This window comes from Coturnix japonica, chromosome 5, assembly GCF_001577835.2.
Source record: "Coturnix japonica isolate 7356 chromosome 5, Coturnix japonica 2.1, whole genome shotgun sequence".
Classification (NCBI taxonomy): domain Eukaryota; kingdom Metazoa; phylum Chordata; class Aves; order Galliformes; family Phasianidae; genus Coturnix; species Coturnix japonica.
The window spans coordinates 49,485,786-49,513,316 of record NC_029520.1 but is presented as its reverse complement, the minus strand read 5'-3'; the positions used below and the strand labels follow the sequence as shown (position 1 = coordinate 49,513,316).

Genomic DNA, 27,531 nt, shown 5'->3' with positions numbered 1-27,531 from the left:
GATATCAAGGCACCATCTTCAGGCAAAACTTGACAGACAACAATGAAAAATCCCAGTGCATGTTTAAAAGCCATTAACATTTGTAAATATCTGAGAAGTATCCCAAATACTGAGCTGTTGCCCTTTATGAAGGTTTTCTCTTTCTTATGATCAACCAGCTTATCCAATTTCTCTAAGTAATCATTCAGCAAGATGTAGAACAGTGGTTTTACATAAAATTAAAGAAAATGTTTATTTCAAGAACTTTGTAACAGATAACCAATATAAGAACAGTAACTCATATTCAGCTTCGTCCAGAACAATAAACAGTTACTTTTACTAAAGCTTAAGTCAGAGATTATAAACACTCATCTAGAAGTTTGGATGCTCTCACAGATGATGAAATAATTATTCCTCATGCTGTCTTAAAATGACATTTCTTCTGCTTCTCAGAGACAGTTTAGGTAGAACATATCATAACATTTTATGAAAACAACATATTCAGAAAATGAATAAGAAAAATAAAAGCTGCATCTCAAAGCATGCACTTGATGAACGCACACGTGCTCTTGCAGCAATTGCAGTAATGTGTTCTAAAGTGAAATGAAAGAAGGTGAAATGCTTTGTACTTTAACTTATGAAAACGGAAACATCTGTCAAGGCTAAGTAGGAAAAGAATTTAAAAGGAAGTTAAACGTATTCAAAAGAATGTAGATGGCTTCGCATTTTGCAAAGAAGAATGAAAACCTTTCACAGAAGGAGACTGCGATGATCTCTGATCTTGTCCAAATGCAAATGGAAAACTGAAGTCATCTTTGCCATCTCCAAAAGCATGAGAAGTTGATTCCAAGGGGAAGGGAAAGGCAAATGTGTCCTCACTTTCTGATTTCCCAAATAAGCTTCCTATGTGGAATACATAATATATTGTTAGATTAATTTTTACTGCATTCAGCATACATTTTTTAAATAATATTTTACTCCCAACAATTGCTGAGTGTAAGAGGAAAACATGGTTTATGATGCCTGATTCTCCTGCCTCACTTATGCTATTTTTGTATCATGCACTTCCAATTATTTCAATTTACGATCTAGGTTTCTTTCATCATTTGGAAACTATTTGGATTCCATTTATGAGGAGAGGGACACAATAGATGTGTTCTTTCAACACTGAGCTAGTAGCTTAGGTTAAAAAATTGCATTTACCAAGTACTGTAAGTTTTACATCTACAGAATAGAGTTCTTTTTAGGAGTGAAAAAGCTTATAGAACCTTGACACTTAAAATCTGTTCTCCCCTCTTGCTGTTCATCTCGGAAGAACCAGGGATTGTATCAGGTGTGTTTGAAGCACTCTGTTCTTTCAGGACATCTCGGACATTCGAATTCCATAGGACAGGTATTTAGAGAATAAAACTAAACTAGTCAAAATACAAATTGACTTAACAAGTCACTAAACAGGGTTATTGCAGATCAATATATAAGAAATGAATATGTTTTATACAACCAAAGGCGCCTTGTTAAGAAGAATTGTGAGCTCACCTGCCACATAAACATAAATAAAACACAGTTGATACACACAAACACTTTCTAATACTTTCCACTTTTAGACTTACCAAAATCTTTATGTGGTGATATGGGGTTCAAGTTTCCCACAGAATAACTTTCATCTATCTGAAATGTAACAATCATTTTATTTAACAAATGAGGAAGACAAAACATAAGTTCTAATTCTGATACATAATAAGTGAAAAATACATTTCCCAGTGAGTATTAGTTCCTAAATTTAACTTTATATGTCAAACCCTGAAGTTACAAGGTAAGTTCTTTGATAAGCATCCTGTTTTGTTTACATCTACAAATGCATGCCTTCAGTCTTTCTGGAGCAAGACATCAGATTGTAAACAAGCCAAAACCAATCTGATTTTCTGCTGTATTTTAACCTGAAAAGATTCAAAATTAAATAATTCTGCAAAATTTTAGAAGACCTCTGAGCAGCAGAGGAGTTTCAGCCTCATAGTAGGACTTGATGTTGCCAGAAAGAATGACAAAATGAGCACTTAATACACTTCAGAAGAGCTCTGAAGCTGTATTTACAATGGATAAATAAGGTCAAAACTCCCATCTAACCACAGATTAAAGTGACTGCAAGACAGTGCTAAATTTATGTTTTAACATTTCTAGTAAGTGCACTTTTCTTCCTTCCCTTAGTATTCCACACTGTGTGAAACACAGAGGATAAAAACCTAAGTAACTGATTCGCTGCTACAGCCAAACAAAGCCATACAGGATATTCACATGAGTAGTATCAAAAGTTTTCACATTGCAATGCTGAGTCAGAAAACCTTTTTGTAAATCTAGTTATCTGTGCATCTGCATATCCATATGGGAAAGATCCACACTTGATCAAAGGTCATCACATGGGTATTAGCAGATAAGGAGATAAGCATTTTCAAAGGATATCCAGTGTAAAATTAAGCAAGCTCTTAAAATACACTTGCCAAAAAGCAGTTTCGTTTAGGAAAAAAAAAAACCATTCACAGGTATTACTACTTCCTCAGCATGTTTTGGCTTGTGGAAATTTAATATTCTTAAGTACTAATTTTTACCTCATCAGATGAATTTTCTGCCCCAAATACAGAAGAATCAAACAAATTAAAGCCAGGTGACTTCTGGGAGATGCCCAAAAAAGAAAAGAAAGCAGGAGATTTTGATGTTGCTTCTTCACAACCCACGTTGTGAATGCTATAAAGACAGAAAGGTAGAAACTGCATCAGTAGTTTTAAAGAGTAGCACAGGTGGCTTTTTTTTCTATAGCTTCCATCAATAATTGCTTCCTGCAAGAACTAACAGGTGATACAACCCTTTAAATCAGAGTGAGGTGATGCTCTTAACTAATTCCCTTCCTTTCACTCTCATGCTCCTAGAAAAAATGCTTGTTAAAAAAAAAAAAAAAAAAAAAACAGTTCAAGGAAAAGCATTTACAATTCAAGTAGAAATGATATTGCAAGAAGAAAATCTAACTTAGAAAAAAAATTGTCTTTTTTTTTTTTTAAAGAACTTTCTATGGAAGTCTTTCTACGGCATCTTTCAAAAACTCTGGAAATACTGAAACAAAAAGCATCATTACAACTTTGCTCATGAAATCTAAAGAAAAGCTGTACTCGTACAAGTCAAATGGAGGTGTTTTAGAAAACTGGGTTTTCTTCCCCTTTGAGTCAGGTGTTTTAGGTGCTTGTAGAAAATGTTCTGAACCTTCTGCTGCTGTGTCAGGATTATTCTCGTTTGGCTTAAAATACGTATGTATGTCCTGTTAAAAAGAAATATACAGTAGTGTTTATGGCATATATAATTTCTCAAAATAGTGTTAGTCCATTTCTATAAGCATGCTCATTGTATGTTTTAAGGTTATTTTTCTTTTCATGAAAAATAAAGAGAATTTAATCAAACGCTCCCAGTTGTATATTCACCATAGTTACAACTGTAACCTCAATTTAACTAATTAAAGATTGACTTTTTCCAATTGAAACTATATATGAAAATTTTCATTCAAACAAAAGAAACATTTGAGTTGGTTGAAAACAAAGCCTTGGTTTCTTTCTAAAGTATCTCTTAGCTAATGCCTTAAGTCACACTGGAATCCTCTTGATACTCCCTAGCAAATTAAAGGGACACATTCATCAGAATATACATTATCTCACTAAGAATATTTTCTCCTTTTCAGGAAATGTTAACTGATAATGAACACTTGGATTCTGTGGAGCAGTTTTCACTAAACTCAGTATCGTTTTAAAGACATTGTTCTCCACCAGTTGCCTGTGGGTGTCAGCCTGTAGTAAGTCTGCTAGATGCTGCTGAGTGTCTCAAATTTGATCTCAGTACCACCTGTATTTGCAAGCTGTACATAGAACTGGCCTCAATAATATGGCATGGTGAGCCTAAACTCCCATTCAAGTACACCTAATAAAAGCAGCATAAATGAAGCCATTCAGAATCTGTGGCCAGCACAGAGCCCATTTTCTATACTATACTTCTGTGGGAGAAGTGAATTTGAAATGCAAAAAATGTTAAAATGCACCTTAGCTTACACAGATAAAAACCTCACACAATAGCTCTATCTACAAATCATAATGTGCATAGGACAGTTGTCCTCAAGGTCCCATTGTCAAGGTAGCATTAAAAAATACAACACTTATATGCTCAAGATCACTCTGTTAGCAATCAGAAGACAAGAAACAGCTTCAAATGTTGGTTGGCTTATAATGAGTCGTTTTGCCAATTCCTTATAATTACAATTAGCTCTTGCCAAAAGATTCAATTACATCAAGTCAAATTGACTGCTGTAAATAAAATAACTATTTATGACATTAAAATGCTCTGCTTACTTGAGGTATGTAAGAAGAATCCTTAGGCTCATCTCCTGCTTCTTTATCATCACATTTGGCCTCTTGGTCTTCTGTGCAAAGAAGACAGCATTCCTTATATTATAACAGCATTTTAAATGGATAAATAAAAAATACCTTGTGAGGAAGAATCCTTGAACAAGATTTACTAACTTGGCATTGCTATTGATAAGGAAGTGTTCTGACCGTAGTTTTCATAATAACCCACTCTGTGGCAACTTTCATAATAGTCTCCTCTTATTCTGCCACTTATTATTGTCAAAGCTATACTAAGGTTGCTTCATATTGTCTGGTAAGTTCTTCAAATTTAGCTGTTGATTCCTGAGTGTGCTATCTTGGCCTAATCCTTCTGTTGCACTCTGAGAATGCTCGTACCAGTCAATAGGAACCACACGGAAACAATATAAAAAGCATGTCCACGAGACTGATGAAGTGCATCTTAAAGACCTGAGCAAAAGCTAGGATAAGAAATGAGAAGAATGTTACTCAAATTTCTGCTCCAAGCTTCAGACCATGCAATATTTCACACACTGTAAGTTAAGATCTTGTGTTTTAAGACACATAATTAGGATTCTACCTATAGGGAAAAAAAAAAAAAAAAAGAAAAAAAAAAAGGACTATAATTCTTAAAATGGAACAAAATGGATGGTGCAATTAGGGAAAAGTGCATTTAAACTAAACCTCAGTGCCCTGGATTTTCAAAACTACAGGTGCATTCATAGATTCTCTGTTTTTCTTATGTATTTATTATATCAGTTTTATCTGATGCTTCAAGATTCCGAGGTGTTTCATGCCTTCTCAGCAGATTTGCATGCACGTTTTCACTTTACCCAAACTAAGAGCATGGATTTACTAGAAGTTCTGGGGGATTCCCTTTATTAGCAGTGGTTAATGAAGAATGCATCTCACATTATGGCAACTTCAGTCTCCATTTAAACTTAAGACTCCGAGCTGTACTCACAAGTTAAAACTAAATGAAGTGGAGAAGGAAACAAATATTGGTCCACTTCATATCAGAGTGACAGTGTGGCTTCTAGAATACTGTTTTATCATTATGTGGTCATTATACAATAACACCACAGCTAATCAAAGGACAGCAGTGATACTTTACCTACTCCACTTTTTTCACTCTCAAACTGTTGATTAGTAGTCACTTGCTTTGGAGGCCGTAGCAGTCTAAAAGACAGAAATTACCCTTGTTTGAATATGGATTGTTTCCATAAACTTTAATCACAAAAATGAATGCTATTTCATTAGAGAAAAGTTACCTGAACTGTGTTTGGCTTTGAAAACTTGCTATTGATGGAACTTGGGCAACTTGCAGATTAGCAGTCACAGCAGAGCCACTAACCATCTAAAACATCAAGAAAAATTCAAAAGAGCAGCATATGAAATTGTGGCTTTGACAGTATCATTCCAATTTGTCCTCAGATTGCATAAATCCAGCCAGTTAAGCTCTTTTTAGGGATCATGACATTTTTTTTGCCTGTCTGCTTTACCTACAGTTTAACATTTTTTGTACATGATACTCAGACCCACATCTGTTCTTTCCAATAAAGTTGCATTCACAGCACTGACAACTAGAGGTGAATAATTAACTTGTCTGTCATACAGATAACATTACACAATTTACAAACTTCATTCAGGATTACTACTACTGCAGACAGGTCTGTCTCCATCTCCTAAGGCCAAAGTGAGAACGCACAGAAGTCTGCCAGGTTGACTGAACAACTGTGGGTAAGATGGAAACACTCCTCTCACAGACGTTTTCCAGATCAGAAGGTCTGACTCAAATATGTAGCATGTATTTGTTCTCTAAGGGCAGAGTGGCACTAGGAGTCTATGCCTCAGCATGAGATAACATCTTATTTCACAGGGAGCTGCTAGTTCTGATTTGGTTTTAATTTGAATTAGGGTGAGAGGACAAAAGAACTGGACATGCAGAATCTGTCCACCACTCACCTCCTTCAATTTACAGCACTCCCTTCCAGAAGCAGGAAGACTTCCTTTCCTCCAATCTTTTTATTTTCCTTCTGACTCCATCTTCTCCCCATTGACATCACCCTTTCTTAAACTTTCCTTAACTTTGACTTACTGCTTCCCACTGTTTTTTAAGAGCAATTCTATGCCCCAGATTACCATCCTCATCTGGATTACCCTGGCAACAACCCTTCCATTATCTTCATCATGTTCAACTCTCTAGGCCTATCACAAATCACAGCTACCTCAAGTTTACTTTGGTCTAGCTTCATTCAGTCTAGCTCTTGCATTTCATACTGTCTTGTCTTATTTAGTTAATTAGTTCCCACAGGCTCCATCCTAAAACCTCGATTTCCTTTGAAAGTTATATGAAAATCACACCTGCTAGCTTTTTTACTTGGCAATTTTCACTGACATTTGGTTTGAAATAGGCCCAGTGACCTGTACCTTATGAAGGAAAACTTCAATATGGACACTTCCCAAACTGCTGCACATCAAAAATAGTTGCAAACTGTTTGTCTCTGATGATATCACCTTTTCCAGTACTCCTTTTATACTTCAACAGTCAATCAGCCCTGTTAATTTTCTTTCACCTAATGTGATTTTATTAGTGTAGGGGTTAGTTTTGTTTTGTTTCACAACTGTGCAGGTTATTCCTCCAGCTTGTTTTTGGGTTGTTTAACTGTGTTTGTGTCTTTAAGATACTGAGCTGCAATACACTTCCCCTTTTAAAAAAAAAAAAGTCACTGGAGTTATTTGCTTATGGGATAGAGAAGGAAACAGTTACGGACTTCTTACGTGCACAAAGAAATGCTACTGAGGTTTTACTCCTCTAAGCCCCTTTTTCCTTCTGGTTAAACTGAAGACAGTCCCACAGAGCATCCTACATCCTTAGTCCTCAATGAAATCCCTTCTCACAGAGTAGATGACTGATTAATCAGTAATAGAAGATTATATTCTTCCTTGAATTCCAAAAATTGCTGCACACGGTTAAATTCTATGTGTTTAAAACTCTTCCAGAAATTATTTGGACACAGAGTTCACCTCAAGTTTGAAAAGAAATCACACAGAATCACAGAATCGCAGAGGTTGGAAGGGACCTCAAGAGATCACCAAGTCCATCCCCCAAGCTAAAGCAGGCTCCCTACAAGGAACCAATATTAGAATGTTTAATGTGACTAGCAGTAATAGCATGAATCATCTTATAATAACTTAAGCAATTTCAGTTGGGTTAGAGATGGCACCAAAAAAAGATTTTTATGATTAAAAAGTCTTCAGCATCTTGAATCCATCCTTAACAAGTTCTATGTAAGACAAAATAGCTGTGGGTATATTTGAAGTATTTTGTACTTAAACAATCACACAAAACAGATTAAAACAATCACACAAAACAGATCACATTTTACCAGTGGAAGTACTCAGACCTGTGATGGATTTTCTGCATGGCTGGAAGAACTGCTAGTAGAGATGGATTGTTCCATAGGATCTTCTTTTTCTTCTCTCCCTAAATTAACAAACATTATATAAATATCCAAAGCACTGCATTGTTAAACTGAACTTGTCAACAAGGCATACAATTTTTCCTGTTAATGAAGAGCTAAAACATGAAAGCACCACGCAAATTACTACAAATAATAGTTACATTTCCCATATATTTACAAACATTCCTAGAAGTATGCTACACGTTTTTTTTCTGATGCAGTGTGTTCGGTATATCCACCATGTCACTCTACTAAATGCACAGTTGAGAGAGAAATCAGGTTGTCAGAACACAAAGACAGGTATGCACCCAACTTCTGCTGAAAGCCCAGCTACATCCATCACAGGACAAACAGGAGTATATCCATTGCCATGGTTTCCATTTATTTACGCAAAAATAACCCTCACAAAAATAAATAAATAAATGAATAAAGAGATGGTTAGAATCACACTGCACCTGTTTCTGTTCGCTGCATAGAGAATCTGGTAGTCTGTAAAGACTGGACTGATTTCCGAGGAATGCATGGGAGCTGCAATGGTTTGCACAGTTGATGTTTCTCATGTAACAAAGAAGGATGTTCACTCTCTTCAAATACCCTAAAAAAAAAAAAAATAGTAAGATTGGAAATCATAAAATCCAACAGCAAATAAGTGGAGTTCTCAAGGGAAATGTGTGCTTCCAGGGGGATTCTAACTCTTTGCAGCTCCAGCTATAGATCAGACTTTAATTTTTCCTGAAAGAACACCAGACATGGAATATCACTGAAAGCAGAGGACATGCAACACTACCAAAGTGATCATAATAATATTGCTGACTTGAATTTTGTCAGTACCAAAGAAGATGACTGGGAAATGGTGGAATGTGACCATGAAATGGTAGAGTTCAAGATCCTCAGTGCATTAAGAAGGGTGCACAGCAAGCCTGCTACTCTGTAGGAGTGCAGACTTTGAACTCTTCAGGGAAGTGCTTGGCAGGGTGACACAGGAGAAAGCCCTGGAGGGAAGAGGAGCCCAAGAAAGCTGATCAGTATTCAAGGACTGTCTCCTCCAGCCCAGAAGCAGTGCATCCTGAGAAAAAGGAGGGTAGGAAAGAATGCCAGAAAGTAGGATGAACTTTGTAAGGTATCATGGAGTACAATAAGCAATACTACTGGATAAGCATACCAAACTAGAAGCAGTTATTAGGATTTTGGATCTAACAAATTATGGAAACTATGCACCACCTACTGAGACAAACAGAAATATGTATCAAACAGAAATCATTTAAAAGCATCTTTATTTTTTATTTACAGCAACTGCAGACATTACTTGAGTAAAGAATGTATACTGCAAGAAATAAGATGTTTATATGACTATCTTTAAGATCAGATGTGGAGAACTTTAGACCGAGGAGTGGTTAAAGCAGAGCCAGGCACAGAACCCAGGCTGAAATGGCTTTTCCTTGTTCAGAACAGCTTATCTGCCCACTTTATCACAGTCATTCAAAAATGAAATGAACTGGACAAGGCAGCTGCTGATGGTCACGATTTAGATTGCCAATAACCAACTGTTTTTTTACAGAACTTACTTCAGATACCAAATTGTGTTTTTAAAAGTTCCTGGAGTCAGTTTCTGTGTGCTTTTGTAAAGCACAGCAGACAACTCCCTTTATTTCTAAAAAAAATACCATAGAGGAAATAAACCTTTTACAATACGATTCTGTTCAGAAGAATGGATTGATGGTAGAGTTGCAAACAGGAGTCAGAAACTCTTGAGATATTGATTTTTTAAGTAACAAAAACTTCCAAAAGGGCCTGCAACTTTAAAACATACAATATACCTGCTGCCCTCCCTCCCCAAAGAGATTATTAAAGAAAAAACAAATCTTATCTGACATTAATAACTACTGAGAAAAAATAAACTGCAGTCTGAAAGTCAAAATAGTCTGAACTGCAGTAACAAGAAAGATCATTAGTCTTCCTTTTTCTACTTAACTGTAAGTAGACATCTGAGTAGATAAATGCTGTTTATATTGCTCCACAGCTGCTGTTCCATACAGTCCTTCTTGTATTCCCACAAATAAAAGATCATTATCTCAATCCATGTTGCAAAATATGTAATATTTTCAGTTTTTGTTGAAGTGCAAAAAATATATATATTCTTAAAACAAAATAAAGTTTTATTTCCTTAAAAGTAATTGTGGTTGTGGTCATTAAAGGGTTAATTCTTTTCCAACAGAGTGGAATGAGCACTAAAATGGGCTGCCCAGAGAGGTGGTGGAGTCACCAAACCTGGAGGTGTTCAAGGAATGTTTGGATGTTGTGCTGAGGGACGTGGTTTAGTGAGAACTATTGCTGGTAAGTGGGCGGTTGGACTGGATGATCTTTTCCAGCCTCTTTGATTCTATGATTCTTCACTGATGTTTACACTTAGAAGTCCAGAAACAGATTTCTAAGTACTTTTCCAAGAATTATATAGCAAAGTCTTTTATTTGATCACTGAAGCCTTATCACTTGTAATGCAAAGACACAGAAAAAAACTGAAATCATACTCTACAGAATAACCTCTAGAAGTTTTAGCAAAAACCTCTCATTTGGAACACAAGGTATTTTTGGTTTTCAGAGGTGGAATTAATGCATAATCAAAATAAAACAAGCAAACAAACATGTAACTGGAGTACTACAGAAATCCACTACTCAAAGAAAATAGGTTGTATCAGAAGACTAATATATTTTGCAGCTGTTCCAATCTTTCTGACAAAGTGACTTCTACTGCCATACTCCTGCTCAAAGAACATACATACCAGCAGCTATTAGTTTACTTTCATGTTGGTTTCTTGACTTGTAGTCCTCTAAAGTATTTCATGGGTATTAATTTGTACATTATTCTGCTCAGTGCTTTCATTGTTCTGTTTGACATTTGCTGGTTCCATGCTGTTCCATCAGTTTATGGACATTAACAATACAACTCTTTTTTTTGTTCTCCTTTTGTGGCAGAAGATGAAGATATCTCCTGCTTCTTTATAAAGATCTCTTTGCTCAGGAATTGCCCTGTAGTGACTGCAAAACAGCTCCTGCCTTTGGTACCCTTACTTTATTGTGTCTTTCTATATTGCCTTGAGTCTACAAAGGTTTTAGTTCATATGAATCATCATCTTAGTACATTTTCTGTTTCTTTCCACAGTGATTACAATCACAGATTAATAATATTCCAGTTTTTAACAACAGCAGTTACTCGGATACTTTCTCTTTTAATACACGAAATAGGGATGTTTTAAAACAACTTTTATACCATTTTCTATAAGCCTTTATGTTGTACATACGTATATGGAGGTTAAAGAGCAATGTGAGTTAGAATAGTGTAAAATGTTTACAGGATCTTATAACCATGATGTAGGTAAGAAGGCAGAACTAGTTTAAGACCTTAAACCATAAAAAAAAAAAAATCATTATTTGGATAACGCAGGGTTCTATGAGAAAATATTTAAAACATCAAGTATCTCTGTGGGAAGGAGACAGCTAAAAGGACACCCTTATGTACATATAGCCTATTAAATCCCAGTTCAAAACTCTGAAGAGCGCCTTTATCAAGCACGCCATGACGTAAAATCTTGTGGATTAAGTCTTCGGGATTTTTGTCCAATAGAATCAGTTCTAAGTTTCATGTCTTAATACTCACAAGAAATCCAGATGAGTGCAAGATGATCCTGATAGTGACTTCAGTCACCATAATTGAGCTCAAATTAAAGCGAGTCCCAGTTGTAAATGACCACTGGCTAATTTACTAAGCCATTAATCCTGTCAATGAAACTTTCACTCACACTTGTTTTTAAGAACCAAATTAAGTGTTAAATTTCTAGGAGTAGTTCAGAGCTAAAGGCAATGACATTTGTTACCCTGAACTTTTCACCAAATATTTGTTCAGTATAGTTAGTGTATTCTATTATTGACCATACAGTCACTGTAACTGTAATTAAAAGCCATAAAATTACCCACACAGAAGCTGTGTTTTGTTGCTGCCCTTGTGTGAATACTGAGATCGTTTTCTGGATGACAGGAAGGAGAAGGAAATCATTTTTAAACACACCTTTCTTTAAATTCCTTCGGTTTCTCCAGACTTTTCAGATTTTTTCCTTCAATCATTCCTGAATTATTTTGTTTTTCCGCGGTTTCCTCAAATGTCTTAAAAGAAAAAAAACAAATAAACAGCACAATTTAATTTAAAAAAATGTGAAAACAATACAGCTACATGCTGCAAAGGGCTTCTAATCCTGATAAATCTGCATAAGCAGTATTTTATTTTTTTTTAGCCAAAATGATCTAAAGAAATAAGCAGACCAAGGTTCATTGTGAACTTCAGTCTGATGTCAAACAATACCACAAACTATAGGAAAAAAAACACCACCTGTGCACACTATGCTTCTATCAATGTAAGGCTGGCTGAAGTGAACATGGCTGACAGAACAGTAATGATCATCCAGTCCAGAAAGGCACATACATCCAGGTTACAGAACTGCAGAATTACTGAGGTAGGAAAAGACCTTTAATGTTAACAAATACAACCATCAACCCAACACTAATGAGTCCTCTACTATGCTCTGACTCTGTTGAGCTACCATAGAAGTCATCACGATACAATGAGTTGAGGAAATTACGGTGTAAACAGAGGTCAACAGAAAGCAAGCCGTAAGAGTCTGAGCATTCATGGACCCCTATTCTCCAAGAAAGCAGAGGCAATATTACAGAAACAAATAATTATTAATTCTACCATCATCCTGTTGGTTCATGTGCTTGAAAATATATTACTATTTTGTTTCAGCAAATTACTTGTATAAATACCTATATATATAAAAAACACACTTACCTTTTTTAAATAATTAATTTTCATTTCTAATTCGTCTGCTTCTTTTTCTAGTTCAGCTGATTCTCGTGTAGCAGTTTCAGCAAGCTTTAACATTTCCTGTGTTTTTTGCCTCAAAGAAGCACTTCCAAATTAAGGAATATGCATGGCAACATGATTTTATTCAAGAAGGAGATATTATCAGGTCCCTCACAGTTCTATGCTGTAAGTGCAAGTGCTAGAGTTACAGAAAGTCCTGACAATTCTACATGTTTTAGGCAAGTCTCCAAATCCAACTTCAGTCTTCTCTTTAGTGAAGCTTCACAATATACAGGTAATTAAGTGAAATACTTTTATCTTCCTTAAAATGTTCCAGTAAATTATAACTGAAAACTATTATTTGACCTACAATTAGCCCACAGGGGAATGGTTATGCTGCCACTCTAAACACAATTATTATATTTTTAAATAAAAACCTGTGAAAGTTAAATATAAACTTTCCTTCCTGTAAACTACATTAACATTACACTTCAAGGATACATATATATAGCCCAGTCATTAATGGATTTAAAAGGAGCAGGCTCTGTAAAAATAAAAGTTTGTTTCAGAACATTAACAAGTCTCATTTTCTCAACAAATTACAATTTAAATTAATGGTTCATGAAAAACTTATCATTGTTTAGTCCTTCTAAAAGAAATAGCAGTAATACAGAAAGTAATGACATTCAAAATAGCACAGTAAATAAATAATAAGTGTTTGAGAAGCTAATTCTAAACTAATTTTGGGTTGATTTCTTACCCAAAGAAGCCCAGTGGCAAACCTCTCCCCATTACATTCACAGGTTGGAGGAAAGAATATTAGCCTGTATACTCTAACTAAATTCTTGTTCTCACTTTGATGCAGCTTTTTTTTTTCCTACCAATAGTACAATAAAATTAAGATTTTTATTTTATCAGCTTAAGAGAAACTTTGATAACTCAATAAGGGGATTTCTGTACAGCATTGTAATATGCGGTCTACTAGCACCAGGCACTACTGCATAAGCACTGATAATAATAGTACCAAGAATGTCCAAGTTAGCATCTTCTTTCAATTTATATTGTTCAGACCGTTTCTGAATTCTGTTCTGGATTTCCTCAAGCTCTTTCTTTTTTTTGTAATATTCCTGTGCAAGGGCAGTTTCTGCATATTTTTCACGGTGTTGCTTCAGAGTCTCTTTATACTGGATGATGTAATCTTGATACATTTTCCTATCAAAATATATAATTTAGATATCATTTACAAAGAACAGCTATTACTTTATGGAACTATCTCAATTAGACTTGCTGTTGTTCTGGAAAAGGTCAGATTAGTTTTTTAGTATGTTTCTACTCAACTTCCTTTTTTTTTTCTTCCATCTGTTTTCATAGAAAATTGTGCTGTACATAGCAAAGAATACATTCATGATGTAACAGCCATTATTCTGAAAGGAATCTAGACCATAAAATGTCAAAAGGTAGCTTGACAGATGACAAATGGTTCTTCCTTATGTAATTATCATGAAACTCACACCAAGCCAAATTCTCTGCTTGTGCTTATTGGCACAACTCCACCTGTATCAGTGCAGCTCTATCAAACTTACAGCAAAGGATCATTTGGCTTAGCATCCAGTATTTATATACATATAGTATTTATATATATATATCTAGTATCAAATGTGGAGGTTGGTAGCCCTGGCTGTGGCAAGGGGGTTGGAGCTTGATGATCTTGAGGTCCCTTCCAACCCAAGCTATTATGATTCTGTGACTTAGAACAGCCTGATGTAGTGCTGGAGTAAGAAATGCTGAGCAATCTGATTCAGGGAAGACTTACACACACACAGCAGTCACACTAAAATAACAAGACTACCAAACTTAAGGTTAAGCAAACATTTAAATGCTTCACTGGAAAACAGCCAGAGCTCAGCTTCTTGTAAGACTGCCCTCTACATTAATCTCACACTGATATAATTTCATTGACATTGGTTGAGAACATAGCTACAGATTATTAAAGCTGGTAGCATCAATTAAGAGGTCCCATTAAATAAATCTTCATGACATTGTTAAAGTTTAAATGAGCTTCTGAAATACTGCTATAAAAACAAATGCCATAGTAAGCAATTAGATGTAATTCATCGCATAAAGCTGAAAATTGATCAGTGTTATCTTGGGAAAGAAAAGAAGTACTGTTGCACAGAACAGAAATTGTCTTGCGTTAAATCAGTAACAGTGGCTATGCTGGAAAAGATTCTTTAGTCTGTTTTCTCATTCAAACTAGGAATTTGCAGCATAGCTTGCGAAGAACAGATCAAATATTCAACTATGTGACTGAGAAGCAATTCTTATTACTCCAGTAGTGCTGCTAAGTCTAACGTGTATTAGAAGTCATTTCCAATGCAAAGGTAGTATCTGTAGGGAAAGCACAGTGATTAACACTGAGTAATTAACAAAGGAACAGGTTCTAATTGTTAATGTCACACACAGGTAACCTGCAGGAAAGTAAGAGTTAATTATCAACAGTTTTTAATATTATCAATAGTAACAACCAGGGCCTGGTATATTTCTCTCTGCATCTGAAAGTAAGTGCTTAATAACAGAACCAAACATGAAAATATTTTGTTATTAGTACATCTGCTGATTAATCAGAAATTCCTCTGTGAAACAAATTATGTATAACAGCAAGTAAAGGCACAGACACACCTATTTGCCTGCAATAATGAACAGCTCTCACTGTATCCAAATCACAGCATTCATCTTTAAAGAATAGCAGAAAATTGTAAGATCTCATTTTTCAAACAAAACTATGCTCCAGGACCCAGCTCTTGTTAAATTGACTGAAGTTCAGCACACATTCGGGGGAAAGAAGTTGTAGATTAACACTGCTATGATTCAAGGTTGTGAAATCAAGAAATTGAGACTTCTCAAACTTCATGTAGAAAAGAACATATTTGTTCTTTTTTTTCATGGATGGTCTTGGGAGTCCATGAAATTACTGGATTTCTTAAACATTTATTTATACTACCAAGGAGTGAAAGACAGAAAATACATATTTTGATTTAATTTAATAGATTCTACAAACAATAGCAAAGCAACAGCGACATTTGCTGATATAAAACTAAGAATGCATTACAAATAAATTTTAAAAACATAAATGAAAGTCAAATTGAAAACACGAAGTCAAATAATTGCAAGTGGCACATTGCAGACTTCTGAATGTCATCCTCAAACTTTGAATACACTTTTTCCCCAAAACTTATTTTCCACAGATAAATATTTATGGCCATATAAAGTACAGCATATAGGTCTTGAGGAGCTGACTCTATTTTCAGTATATTTCCTAAATAACTCATATTCATCTGTTCATGTAGTTGAACATCAGCTGTTTAGAATTCAGCACTGCTTACATTAAAGTCATCTTTTAAAAACATCTTTGCACGTAAAGCAGCATGTCCTGAATGCCCACAAACGCCAGCCTAAGAAGGGCATTCAGCACATAACATTTTAAATGCACTTATTTTTCTTCCTAATTTATCTATTTGGAATTTGTTGTATTTGAAACAACTCTCTGAAGACAAGTTTCGTAAAATACATACATTAAATTTATTCCATGGTTTGCAGTCATGATGTTTTACAATTAAAAGCTCAGGAAAAAGGGGAAGAAAAAAAAAAAAACAACAAAAAAAACCACTATTATGTTGGAATTGAGACTAGTTATCTAAAGAAGCAATTTAAAAGTAATGCTTCTTTGGCTTGTCAGCTCAAATTAGTGAAGGCCAAAATGGCTCATATACTCATAGAAAGCCAATTTAGCCTTATTTTTCACCAAATGCAGAGCTCTAAACAGGAAGACAGATAAGCTACAAACAGAGTTAATTAAAGGCTGTCAGACATTCTGCTTCTGCTGTCTTGAACTACTTGCAAGAAGAACACTAGCATAAGAACACAGCCAACATTTTAAATTGCAGTTACCTACAGTAACAGCAAGGTCAGGTCCCATTCAGTGCTGGCAGATATATCCTTCCAGCCCTATTTTTCATGATCTAGTACTGAATTTGAATGCTTTGTACTTATTTTGAGGAATTATTCACAAATAAAGAAAAACAAATTATTTGAATGTATCTTATTTATGCATTATAAAGCATGTTATCTTATTTAGTGCATATGTGAAAGAAAAAGCTCAGGTTCATGTATGTGATCCTTCTAGCAAACATAGAACCTCTGTATTTTCCTAAAAGTCTTCCAAATCTGAATATCTGAAAGTACTGATATTACAATATGTGTGAAGACACGTCATGATAATGGTTGAAAAAAACATCTGTAGATAAAATATGTTTCTGCAAATATGCTCTGATATCTTCTATTTCTGTCAAAGCCAAAACACCGATTACCTTATTACTATCCAAATTTAGAGGACTTCCCTTGAAATTGTGGGCAATTAAACAGTGTTTAATTGAACACTGTAATAGGAATTTGGGAAGTAACTGAATTTGAAAAAGCCATATTTTATCCCATTTCACTAGTATCTACAAAGTCACAGATGAACTCCTAATAATGGAAAGTGAATATTTTTTTAATACACTGAAATGTTTATCAACTTTCTGATGCAAACTGCATAACTTTGCTGATCAGTTGAGACAGCACTGCCTCTAATAAGATGCTTCTAGAAATCTTATCTCATATGATCATTGATACCTCTCATTTTCAGTGGCTTCTTGTAAAACTTCAAGTTCATTCTTCAAATATTCTTCATGCTTGCTAAGAATTGCATATGTGGGCTTCCAGCTGCAGAGAAAGTACAAAGAAGAAGTGTGTAAATGGTCCTTCCTAATAAAAAGGCAATTAAAAAAGAAGACATAAACAATTGACTTTAGCTAGTTAACTAGAGCAAGTCACTTACTGTTCTGAAAGTCAAACGTATTTTTCTAGTGTAAAAAGCTCCAGTTAAAAATAAGTTAATAGCAGATGAGAACTGAACTTCAATTGCTGGCAAGATATGTTCTTTTTTGCCTCTATGCCATCATCCAGAATACAGCTACTCTAGGGCAACATGAACACCTATAATGAATGAAGTTTGGATGGAACAATCAGACCTAGGAGACATGCAAGCAAATCCCAACTTTAGGAGCATTTGCACAGATCCCATCAAGCACCAAAGATGCAGAAGAAAACCTAAAAACACCTGAAGACAAGCACTTCCACATAAATTTGGGACAGGTTACAAAAAAACGTTACATTTAAAAGGATGGAAATTATCAGTGAGGAGAGAATACAGAATAAGGTCACAACTGAGCAACGAAACAATTTTCTACTGTAATGGTAAGAGTAACTGAGCACATGTGATCCATTTTACACTGTATATTCAATGAGTTGGGCACGTAAAAGGCATTTGGTGATGTGAGTATGCCCTGTGGTTCAAAACTGGAGTTTGTAGCATGTGAACACTGAAAGTATGAATGTGTATCTGGACAAGCACTCCAAAGGTGGTGTAAAACTGAGGCTGCAGTAAAAGCTGTTTCCATTACGGAAATAAAGATAGACCAAAAATCTGACAAATAATTTGCTTAAGTCCAATAACCTTGAGCCAAGAAACAATGCACTCCAGGTGATAAAACACACATATTATCATCATTTATAACAGCACTAAGATTGTCGCTGAAAAAAAGCTCAGTAAGGAAGTTCAGCATCCATTCAGGAAACTTAGCATTATTTGGTACAAACTGGTTAATACCACTAATGATTAAAAATGTAATTAAGAAATGCTTCTTCACCACACCTACTGAGAATTCAACAGAAAGCCACAACTTTAAGGGGTTAGATTTTGAAAAGGCAGAAACTAACAGTGCGTATGTAAGTGCACAGGCACACAAACACTGTGTCTTCCTCCAGAAAACCCTACATCTTTCTGGAAGTTCTTGATAACTATCATATTTGTTTGTTCCTCCTTTCATCAGCAAGGGTATTGAAAAATCTCTATCTACACATATCTGAAAGCACTATAAATTTCCTGTGGTTCAGCCAGATGGATGAGACAGCAGTTCACTTCCTAACTTAAAAACATTGTGTTCATCTGGCTTTCTTTTTTATTGTTGTGGTACCCCACCATCATGAACACAAATCAAAACACTGTAAGAGGAATAACATTTGAAATGGTCTCACCAACAGTATTTCACCACTTCTTGTTCTTGGATCAACATTTCATGCCTGAGTCATTCAAGCAACTAAATATTAGAAAAATGTCATTATGTTTCTAAGAATATGTATTTCTTCCTCGTCACTGTATTCTTCAGTTCTTTGTTAAATAGACTATTATGGACATTTTTAGAAATCACAATAGTATCCTGATACACATCTCATGTATTGTATTTTCGGTAGACTTGTTGCATGTAAGAATGCAGCATTTTGTTCAAAGTCTTTGAATGTGCCTCAATATGATGTCTAGCAATCCAGACAACAAGCAGTTTCTTTGAGAGCTCTATTGACTGTTCCTGGCAACTAAATGTAATGATACTCATCTCTGAATCAATCAACTATGAGGATGATTGTCAGTCAAATACAGAATCTGAATTTACAAGATCAATGCTAGAAACTTGTCCAGAGCATCAGCAGTACCAACTAGGATAAATATTAGAAGTTTAAGATGATTCTAGTACTTTCTTTGTCTCATCTCACAGCTAGGACTTGTTTAGTGCAGTTTTCAGTATGTTGGTAAATGATATTTTCAATAATTTAAGGCAAAATCTCATCCTTCTGCAAGCACAGTCTCTATGAATACATGTATCCCTTACTGAGTCATTTCTTATTTTCAGTCACCTTACATTAATGCCACCGATTGTTCTTCTTAGGGCCTCAGCCAGTGCCCCTTGAATTTAATGGTTCAAAATTTGGTCAGATCTTTAATTCCACCCTTAATTTCTTATTTCCTTGTTTGCATTACATAATAGCTGATTTACAACCTTTTAAAAAAAATAGGGAATCAGTATGGAATGGTTTCAAGTAATAAAAAGTGTTCATTTTATATTGCATTAGAGGCAAAAAAAATGGAGTTTAAATAAACTGAAATGTTATTGTCAAGCTCATATCTTTTCCTAACTGCTAAGTTCTTTACTATGAGAGTGGTGAGGTGCTGAAACAGCTGCCCAAAGAGGCAGTGGGTGCCCCATCCCTGGAGGTGTTCAAAGCCAGGTTGGATGGGACACTGGGCAGCATTAAATGTGGAGATTGGCAGCCCTACATGCAGCAGGGCTTTGGAGATTCACGATCCTTGAGGTCCTTTCCAACCCAAGCCATTTTATGATTCTGTGATTATATTCTTATATTCTTATGCTACTTCCTCACTGACATTCTTAATGCCAATTCTATCTAAAAGTTAAGCTCACATTATACTTACACGTTACAGCTGTCCTTACTGTTCTCATTTTGCTTGCGTAAATCAGCAATTGCATCATTGCAGTTATTTATATTTTCCTGCAGTCTCGCAATTTCATTCCTTTTTTCCGTGATTTTTGAAGAATACACTGAAAATGTAAAAATACGTTTCAGTATTTGCAATGTATGCATGAAATAAAAGGTCTACATTCAGAAGGAGTCAACATTTCTTCCTAACTGCTTAGTCTCAGTAATAGCAGAAGAGCAAACAGCCTGCAGTTAAGCAAAGTAATGACAAAGTGAATGGAAAAAATAAAGGAGAGCTGTGTGGTGAGAACACTGATTTTCATTTAATATTATGAAATTGGCTTTGGAAGAAAGCATCAGCTCTGTTTCTGCATCCCAGTCTGTGTTAAAGTGAAGCTATTAATAGTGGTAGAAATTAAAATGCTTATCAATAGTTAATGCCAACTCTCTTCTCCAGAGTTCACAGAAGGACAAGTGTCTGCAGACACTGGAGGTAGTATACAGGGAAACAGTGTGAGCCACTTTTCTTTTGGTAATGCTTGCAAGTGGGGAGGGAGACTGATCGGAGCACAAGAGTTGCTTGAGTTAAAGTCTCTTTAAATACTTTTCCTTTTACAGAAGTCCAGAAATAAGAATGTTTTGAATAGGAAAGCTGACTTCAAGAAAGGAAAACTAACAACATCTCCAACAGCATACACACAAATGATTGCTGGAATCAGGAATAAATAAATACCAATAAAAAATAAATTGACACAAGTTGGAGAACTATATTGTATGATGGATTAATATATTGAGTAGGAGACAGATGCCAGTTAATGAGGAGCATCTATAACAAATCCCCAAAAACATGGATGTTACCAACATTCTGTTTCACAAGTACAGGTTGTGAGAGCTACCATGCATATTCACACTGCAACACAATGAGCATAACTCAGTGTGTGTTTTTCTTCTCTGTGATTTTTATTTCTTATTCTTCCCTACAGAGGTTCAGAAATACTTGTGCCAAATCTCCTTTGTCATCACTGCTGCCCAGTTGTATGTTTCTACATAGCCAATGGATTTCACCTAAAACGTGCTCATGTGCGGTAAGCTCAAACAAATTTTAAGACACAAATAGCTCTACATTTACAGACTGAGACCATTATTATAAAACTCTATGCATACCAGATTTTTTGTAATACATGCTCTAATGCTCAAAATACTTCAATCTAATATTGATAACCCTCTCAGTGTATAAGTACTTAATTGGACATATCACTTAATCACAGAATCACAGCATCATAGAATGGCCCAGGTTGGATGGGATCTCAAGGATCACGAAGCTCCAACCCCCTGCCACAGAGGGCCAACAACCTCCACATTTAACACCAGACCAGGCTGTCCAGGGCCCCATCCAACCAGGCCTTGAACACCTCCAGGGACCTAAGATCATTAGAAATACTGCCACCAATGGTATCCAGAGCACCCTCTTATTCCTGAAGAACTTCAACTTTGCCTTCTACCTATGAGGTGCCAAAGATGAGCAGGGGTTTCTTTAGGTTGTCTAAAGAATAGTTTCTCTATATCCATCCCTGTAACTCAGTGATACAACGGGCAGGATAGTTAAAAATTAAATAAATCCGACAAGATCTAAGTCCATAGTATTATACTGTTAGTCCTAAGAAGAAAGAATTCATGTGGAGCAAGGCTTTCCCATTGACGTTACTGTTTGGGATTTCAAATAAAATTACCAGCTGCTTGACCACAGAAAGGAAGAACCAGGCTTGAGTAGGGCGCAGCAACTGAGAGAACTTTCATTATTGTAGGAAGACAGAAAGAGAGAAGAAGCAGTGAGGCAGAGATCCAAATTTGGGAAGAACAAAAAACATGAAGAGAGAAGGGCAGACAAGTGGCAGATGTATTGAGCAAGCACAGCTGAACCAAAGAACTGCCAGCAACTGTGAGGAGCTACAGAGTAAGAGCAGGAAATGGTGCAGCATGAAACTGGCTGTCCATGAGACAGCTGAGCAGCATTAGCTAAAAGTCGAAGGCAAAAGCAAAGTCTGCTAGGGAGAATGAGCGAGCATTGATGGCAAAAGATGAGATAGGGTGAGAGCAGGACACTGGACAGCTTTCATTATTAAGCTTGCTTCCGCCTCTGAGACTCAGACATGTATCGGGACTAATGAAACAGAGTATTCAACAGCTAATAAAATGATAACTTATCACTACTCACAGTTTATCTGTTGATTTACATGTTCCTTTGCATAAGAAGTTTGTTTTAGCTGGAAAACTGAAAAGAAAAATGAACACATTTATCTACAATGAACTATTAAACAAATACTGTGCAACATTAATTGCACATCGATTAGCAAAGATTTTAACAAGACATCTAAAAATACAGACAATTTTGCTATTAAGTAATCTGTAGAACCCTGCTCCATAACATCATCATTATGTAGGCAATCATCAAAACCTTAATATTTAAATGTTTATTTAAAGTTAATGTAACTCTATAAAGTTAAGAATATCACTATATACAGTGCACTGGTGCTTTTCACTTTAAAAATATACAATATAATGACCTACCAAATTCAAGCAGGAGTTTATCCAGGTTGCTTAAGAGTCTGTCACTCATCATGTAAACCTCTGGAGAAAAATGTAATTTACAGATTTACAAAAACAATCCAAAGCTTTATTGATACAATAAACAAGTCAAAATTCCGTTTCAATGGAACCAAATTTTTCACCCATTGTAGTAATGGATTTACTGGAGGGATAAGCCACAGCTGGGAAAAAGGAAGCGTACAACTTAGGGAAGTGTTCCTGCAGAAGTTCTATCTTGGAGAGGTTTCGCATTCTTAGAAGGTGGGAAGAATGCAGCAAGAAATGCTCATGTACAAAAAGTGGAGCCTCTACTCCAGCTGGTTTACTAAGCCTATCAGCTGCAAAGACGGTAATGGAAAAGCTTCTTATCCATTCTGTACAGTCCTCCAGAAATAATTGCAAAGTACATTTGAATCAGAAAGTATATGCATAAGTGGGATTAAAGACAGAACTAAAATGCAATGGAAAGCAGATTATTGCAAATTGATTCTTCTGTTTGTATAGTGCTGCTACGTGCAGAAATTCAGTTCTGTTTGTTTTTTTTAAACAGCTTGTAGTCATGTCATCTTCTTAAAAGGATGCAAGCAGTACCTAACCAGAACACCCAGAACACAGGCAGTTAGCTCAGACACACTGAAACATGACTGTCCCACCATGGGTGAATGAACACTTCTCTCGGCTGTGTGTAAAAAGTAAAGCCACAACCAATTGGCGATGGGGATGAGATCCTAATCCAGGATAAAGTGGAATAGAAAACAACTTCAGAATTGGACTAAAGTGGCATTAAGATTGCACAGTGTAGCACTGAGACTGTGAAAACAGAAGGGAGGGAGAAGGGGGGGAAGCATTTAAAACGCTGGATGTTTGACAGAAATGAATTTGCCTAATAGTTACGTGAGGATCAGAGCTACTAATCCAAGAGACCAGATTAGAACAGGCAGTGATAAAAGCTCCAAGAAAGAGAGAACAGATTTACCATACGTATGTACAAGATCAGTACCCGAGTTACCGGTGCCTGGAAACAGCAAAAAACATTTTTTTGGAAAATATAAAGAAAATAAATGTCAGAAGTAATTTAAGCCAAAACAAAACATTTCTGCTTCTGCAACAAATAAAAGGAAATGATAAGTAATTTATTGAGAACTAAAAATTAGTTGGGAGCGTATATTGAAGATCTGCAGGCTGCGAGATGGAACCATCTCAATGCTGAATGATGTCTATCTGACCCTGACATGTAGTTAAGCAGACACTGGTTATCTCCCACTATCCAAGGGAGGCACATGAATCTCTGGAAATCGTATTATAACCAAATGGGAGTCAAACAGCAAAGCACCAGGTGGAAAAATTTGATGTTTACTCTTTCTCTAGAAAACAGCTTAACAGTGCTTGTTAGCTACATCCCTGACAGCTCCTATTAAAGCTGCAAAAACGGGGCATACAAATAAGGTACAAAAAGGGGGGGGAAATAGAGCACAAACATTACTTTGAACATAAAATAGCAGAGAGTTGCTTCTCGTTATATAAATCACAACAGCTTATTATTAAGATGATACATATCGTTTAATCCTTTAGAATAGTTCTAATGAATTTTGTTCTGCAAATGCTAATGTAAAGGGCTGAGATTTCACTGCATTGGTGATCTGTTGGATGACTGCAGATTTTAAAAGAGCCTGAAACAAAAGATGTTCAGGGTATGGCCGTACTAAAGACTGATCCTTGGTCTTACCAGAGAAAAGTAGCGTTAAACCATTTGCCAACCTGGGATTCTCACGCGGGGCTATTATTTTTCTGGTCCAAAAGAAGCACTACAGAGCAGAATCCACCAGCTGCAGAGCAGAATCCACCAACTTCTGCTACCAAAATAAAAAATAAAATTAAAAAAAAAAGGCATTTTAGGGTCCTTTTCAAAAAGAAATCATAGATCACAACCTTTAACAGGTGATGTAATAAAACTGACAGCTTTGGTAACAACTCATGACACTTTTCTGTATTTTAATGCATGTGAGAAATATGTAATACACAGCAGTGAGTAAAACGGCTTCAAACAGTAACAGATGATTTCTAATGGACCTCTCAGCTCGATGTTATCTATGCTATTTGGAACTCTACTAAAAATATATATATTACACATCTCTCCCTTTCACACCACCTTAATAAACTCAACTGTATAGGACTCAATTTCATAAATCACAGCACAGCGCTGAGTCCAGAAACCAGAAAAATACTGCCTGACTGTATGCCGAGTGTCTGCCTGCTATCACAACACTGACATTAATGCAATTCCTCATTGCAGATTTACAGCTGTGGTTTCATATCCAGTCTGTCAAGGTGATAAATACCCATACACTAAGAGAAAAATTCCACACTTAAAACCACTTGCATGGAATTCAAACCACGTGGGCATCCTCTACAAATAGCTTCCTAAAACAACCGGTTGTGTATTATTTTTATTTACATGACTCTTACTCCTTAAAATTATGTCATAACGCTCAGTTCTACACGCTGCTGCACAAAGCTATCCATTTCTGTTGGCTTCGTAGAAACCAATTCCAGCAAAGCTCTTCTGATGGTGAACTCTCACCTGTGATAGTCGCTATCCTAAAGGACTCACCCTAAAGGACTAGTTATCTAGTTCCTGGAATTTAGCTGAGTTCACATTTCTCTGCTAAAAGCAAGGCAAACATCTCTGTTGCTCTCTCTTTGTGCTGTTACCCCTCTGCCCCTCTTCTGCTCCATCGTTTAAATACATGAACTCCCCCAGGTGAGAACTGCTGTTGTTGTCACTTCTTGCCACAGCACCGAAGCCCTCTCCTGACTGGTAACAAACCCACAAGCCTTGTGACTGTAACTGAGCGTTGTAAGGCTCTTCACTTCTGAATTCCCTGTTTCTAACTGGATTTAAAGCACATCACTGTGTGTGGAGGTCTTCGTTACCCAACTTCAAGTCTTCAGAAAGTTAAATACCCCCTCGACTGCAATGCTTTCTTTAGTTGGGCAAATAAAGTTAAAATATATCTCTGTGGATTGAATTGCTGGAAATAAATTAATCAATAAAACATATTTTGACAACATAGGGGTAAACACTTCCTTGGGGGACACCTCGGGGGCCAGAGCAGAGCACCACAAAATGGCGGCTCACCGTGTGAGGGTGTGTGAGGGGCTGCGTGCTGCGGAGAGGAGCCGAGGTGTGGGCACGGCCTCGCTCCTCCAGCTTCTTTTCCACCTTCCCCAAGGGAAAAAGGCACGACCTACGGCACCTAACCCAGGATCAGCCCCGCTCCCCGCTAAATGCCCTTCCCAGCCCCTCGGGCTGCTCGACCTGCTCCCTCACATTGACACGCGCACCCAGCGCTGCGAGGCGATAAAATGGCGGGGCGGCGCCTCCTCCCCTCAGCGCGGCTCGGCCCGCAGCAGCCCCGGGGCCGGAGCTGGGAGAGCGGCCGCCTCTCCGGGAGCTTCGGGAGCGGCTGAAACGCGATGAGGATGCTCCACCTGGCGGGCAGAGCTGCTCGGCCCCGGGGGTTCGGCTCACACCGATGTCCTACGTCTCCCGGTGTGCGATGAAACGAGTATGGGGACGTTACCAGAGCCAGCCCGCCCGCGTCCCCCGCAAGGAAAGAGCAGCTCCGTCCCCATCCTGGGACGATATGTAATATTTAAAGGATTGTTTTGTGCGCTTCCGAAGCCACGAAATGCGTTTTCCTACGACACCTCTCGGTTCCCACCTCCCTCCTATTCCCTATATAGGGATCTCCTAGTCGCGTTTCCTAAGGGAAAAAAAGGTATGAAAAGAGGAACTTTGCAGAGAGAAAAGAACAAGAGCCAGCAGAAAGTCCCGTATTTACTTCAACGCTTTGTTTCCTTTTGCTCGAATTTTCAGAGAAAATCCCGATGGGAACCAGAGAGCTGAAGGAGAGTGGAGGTGTACAGCGAGACTCCCCCCACACAGCCCCACCTTGTTATTAGGGACTTTTTGGTCCTTCTGGTGGTTATGGGTGCTTTAAGTGAGCACTCAGCCTGAGCTCTCTAGCTTAATGCTGAGCAGATGACAGCATTAAGCACAGCTCTTTTGGGGGAAGAAACGGGAAGAGTGGTAAACGATGTTTCAAGGGCATGAAGTCGGGATAGGGATAGAGGTCGGAATAGAAATAGGAATAGGTATAGAGACAAGCATTAGAAAGCTACCGACCGCAGCATCCCTCACACCGCCCAGCCCTGGGGATGAGCATCCCCGCTCCCTCTGCAGCGTGGGGGAACCTCTGATTCCACCTTCCCGGAGCATCAGCACCGAGACCCCAAATCCCGGTATCCATCCCAGGGACCCTCCCCAGGGACTGCCTGCACTCAGGCAACGCCGCTTAGCATCGCTTAATGAACTTCCAACATCTCCCTCAATCCTATCGAGACCTCTAAAATGGGGCTTCACCTTCCCGGGAAGAGATTTGTTAATGCAATACTTAACGCCAATCAAAGGCTTAAAAAAAATGTATTCGCACTTCTGCTGCGTACCAAACTGCTTCTGTATAAACGATCCCGGGGGGAGGACGGTGCTGGGAGCCGGAGGGGCTGAGAGGGCACGGGGTGGCTCCTGGAGCCGATGCTGGAGGGCTCCTCTGGCCCCGGGCTCCAGGGCACGGCCCTGACGGCAGGCAGTGTTTTTGCTGATGTATTATTTCTTCAGTGCAATTTTATTCCTTCTTCTCCGGTGGGTTCATCCCTGAAGGGCTAATTCTGCACGCTACCTGTAGCGAGGGGCAGAGCCGTGGCCCGGCTGAAAGTGGCCGTCATTGCCGGCTGTTAATGGCACGAGCAAAGCTTGTATAGTTACAATTTGAGTTGGGAAAACGCTTCCGAAGCCCTCGGTTCCCAACACGGGACGTGG

General features: G+C 37.3%; 1 protein-coding gene across 5 annotated transcripts; it reads right to left on the bottom strand.

Annotated features, from left to right (window-relative positions):
- Positions 1–206: 206 nt before the first annotated feature.
- C5H14orf39 (chromosome 5 C14orf39 homolog) lies at positions 207–27,116 on the bottom strand. 5 transcript variants are annotated; one of them, XM_032445086.1, is made up of 19 exons: positions 26,142–27,116; positions 24,376–24,499; positions 22,632–22,691; positions 22,279–22,335; positions 20,059–20,185; positions 17,364–17,453; positions 13,717–13,904; positions 13,194–13,236; positions 12,678–12,798; positions 11,901–11,995; positions 8,293–8,432; positions 7,781–7,860; positions 5,645–5,730; positions 5,488–5,552; positions 4,359–4,429; positions 3,144–3,283; positions 2,583–2,718; positions 1,590–1,647; positions 207–882 (listed from the first exon to the last, which is right to left on the bottom strand). In XM_032445086.1, exons 3-19 carry the CDS (start codon positions 22,681–22,683, stop codon positions 680–682), a joined length of 1,752 nt encoding a protein of 583 aa, XP_032300977.1. In that variant the 5' UTR covers positions 22,684–22,691; positions 24,376–24,499; positions 26,142–27,116; the 3' UTR covers positions 207–679. The 5 variants fall into 5 exon arrangements, with proteins under 5 accessions (XP_032300977.1, XP_015721292.1, XP_015721290.1 ...); XM_015865806.2 differs by lacking the exon at positions 26,142–27,116 and adding an exon at positions 25,789–26,121 and having other exon boundaries at positions 24,376–24,502; XM_015865804.2 differs by lacking the exon at positions 26,142–27,116 and adding an exon at positions 25,789–26,121.
- Positions 27,117–27,531: the final 415 nt, after the last annotated feature.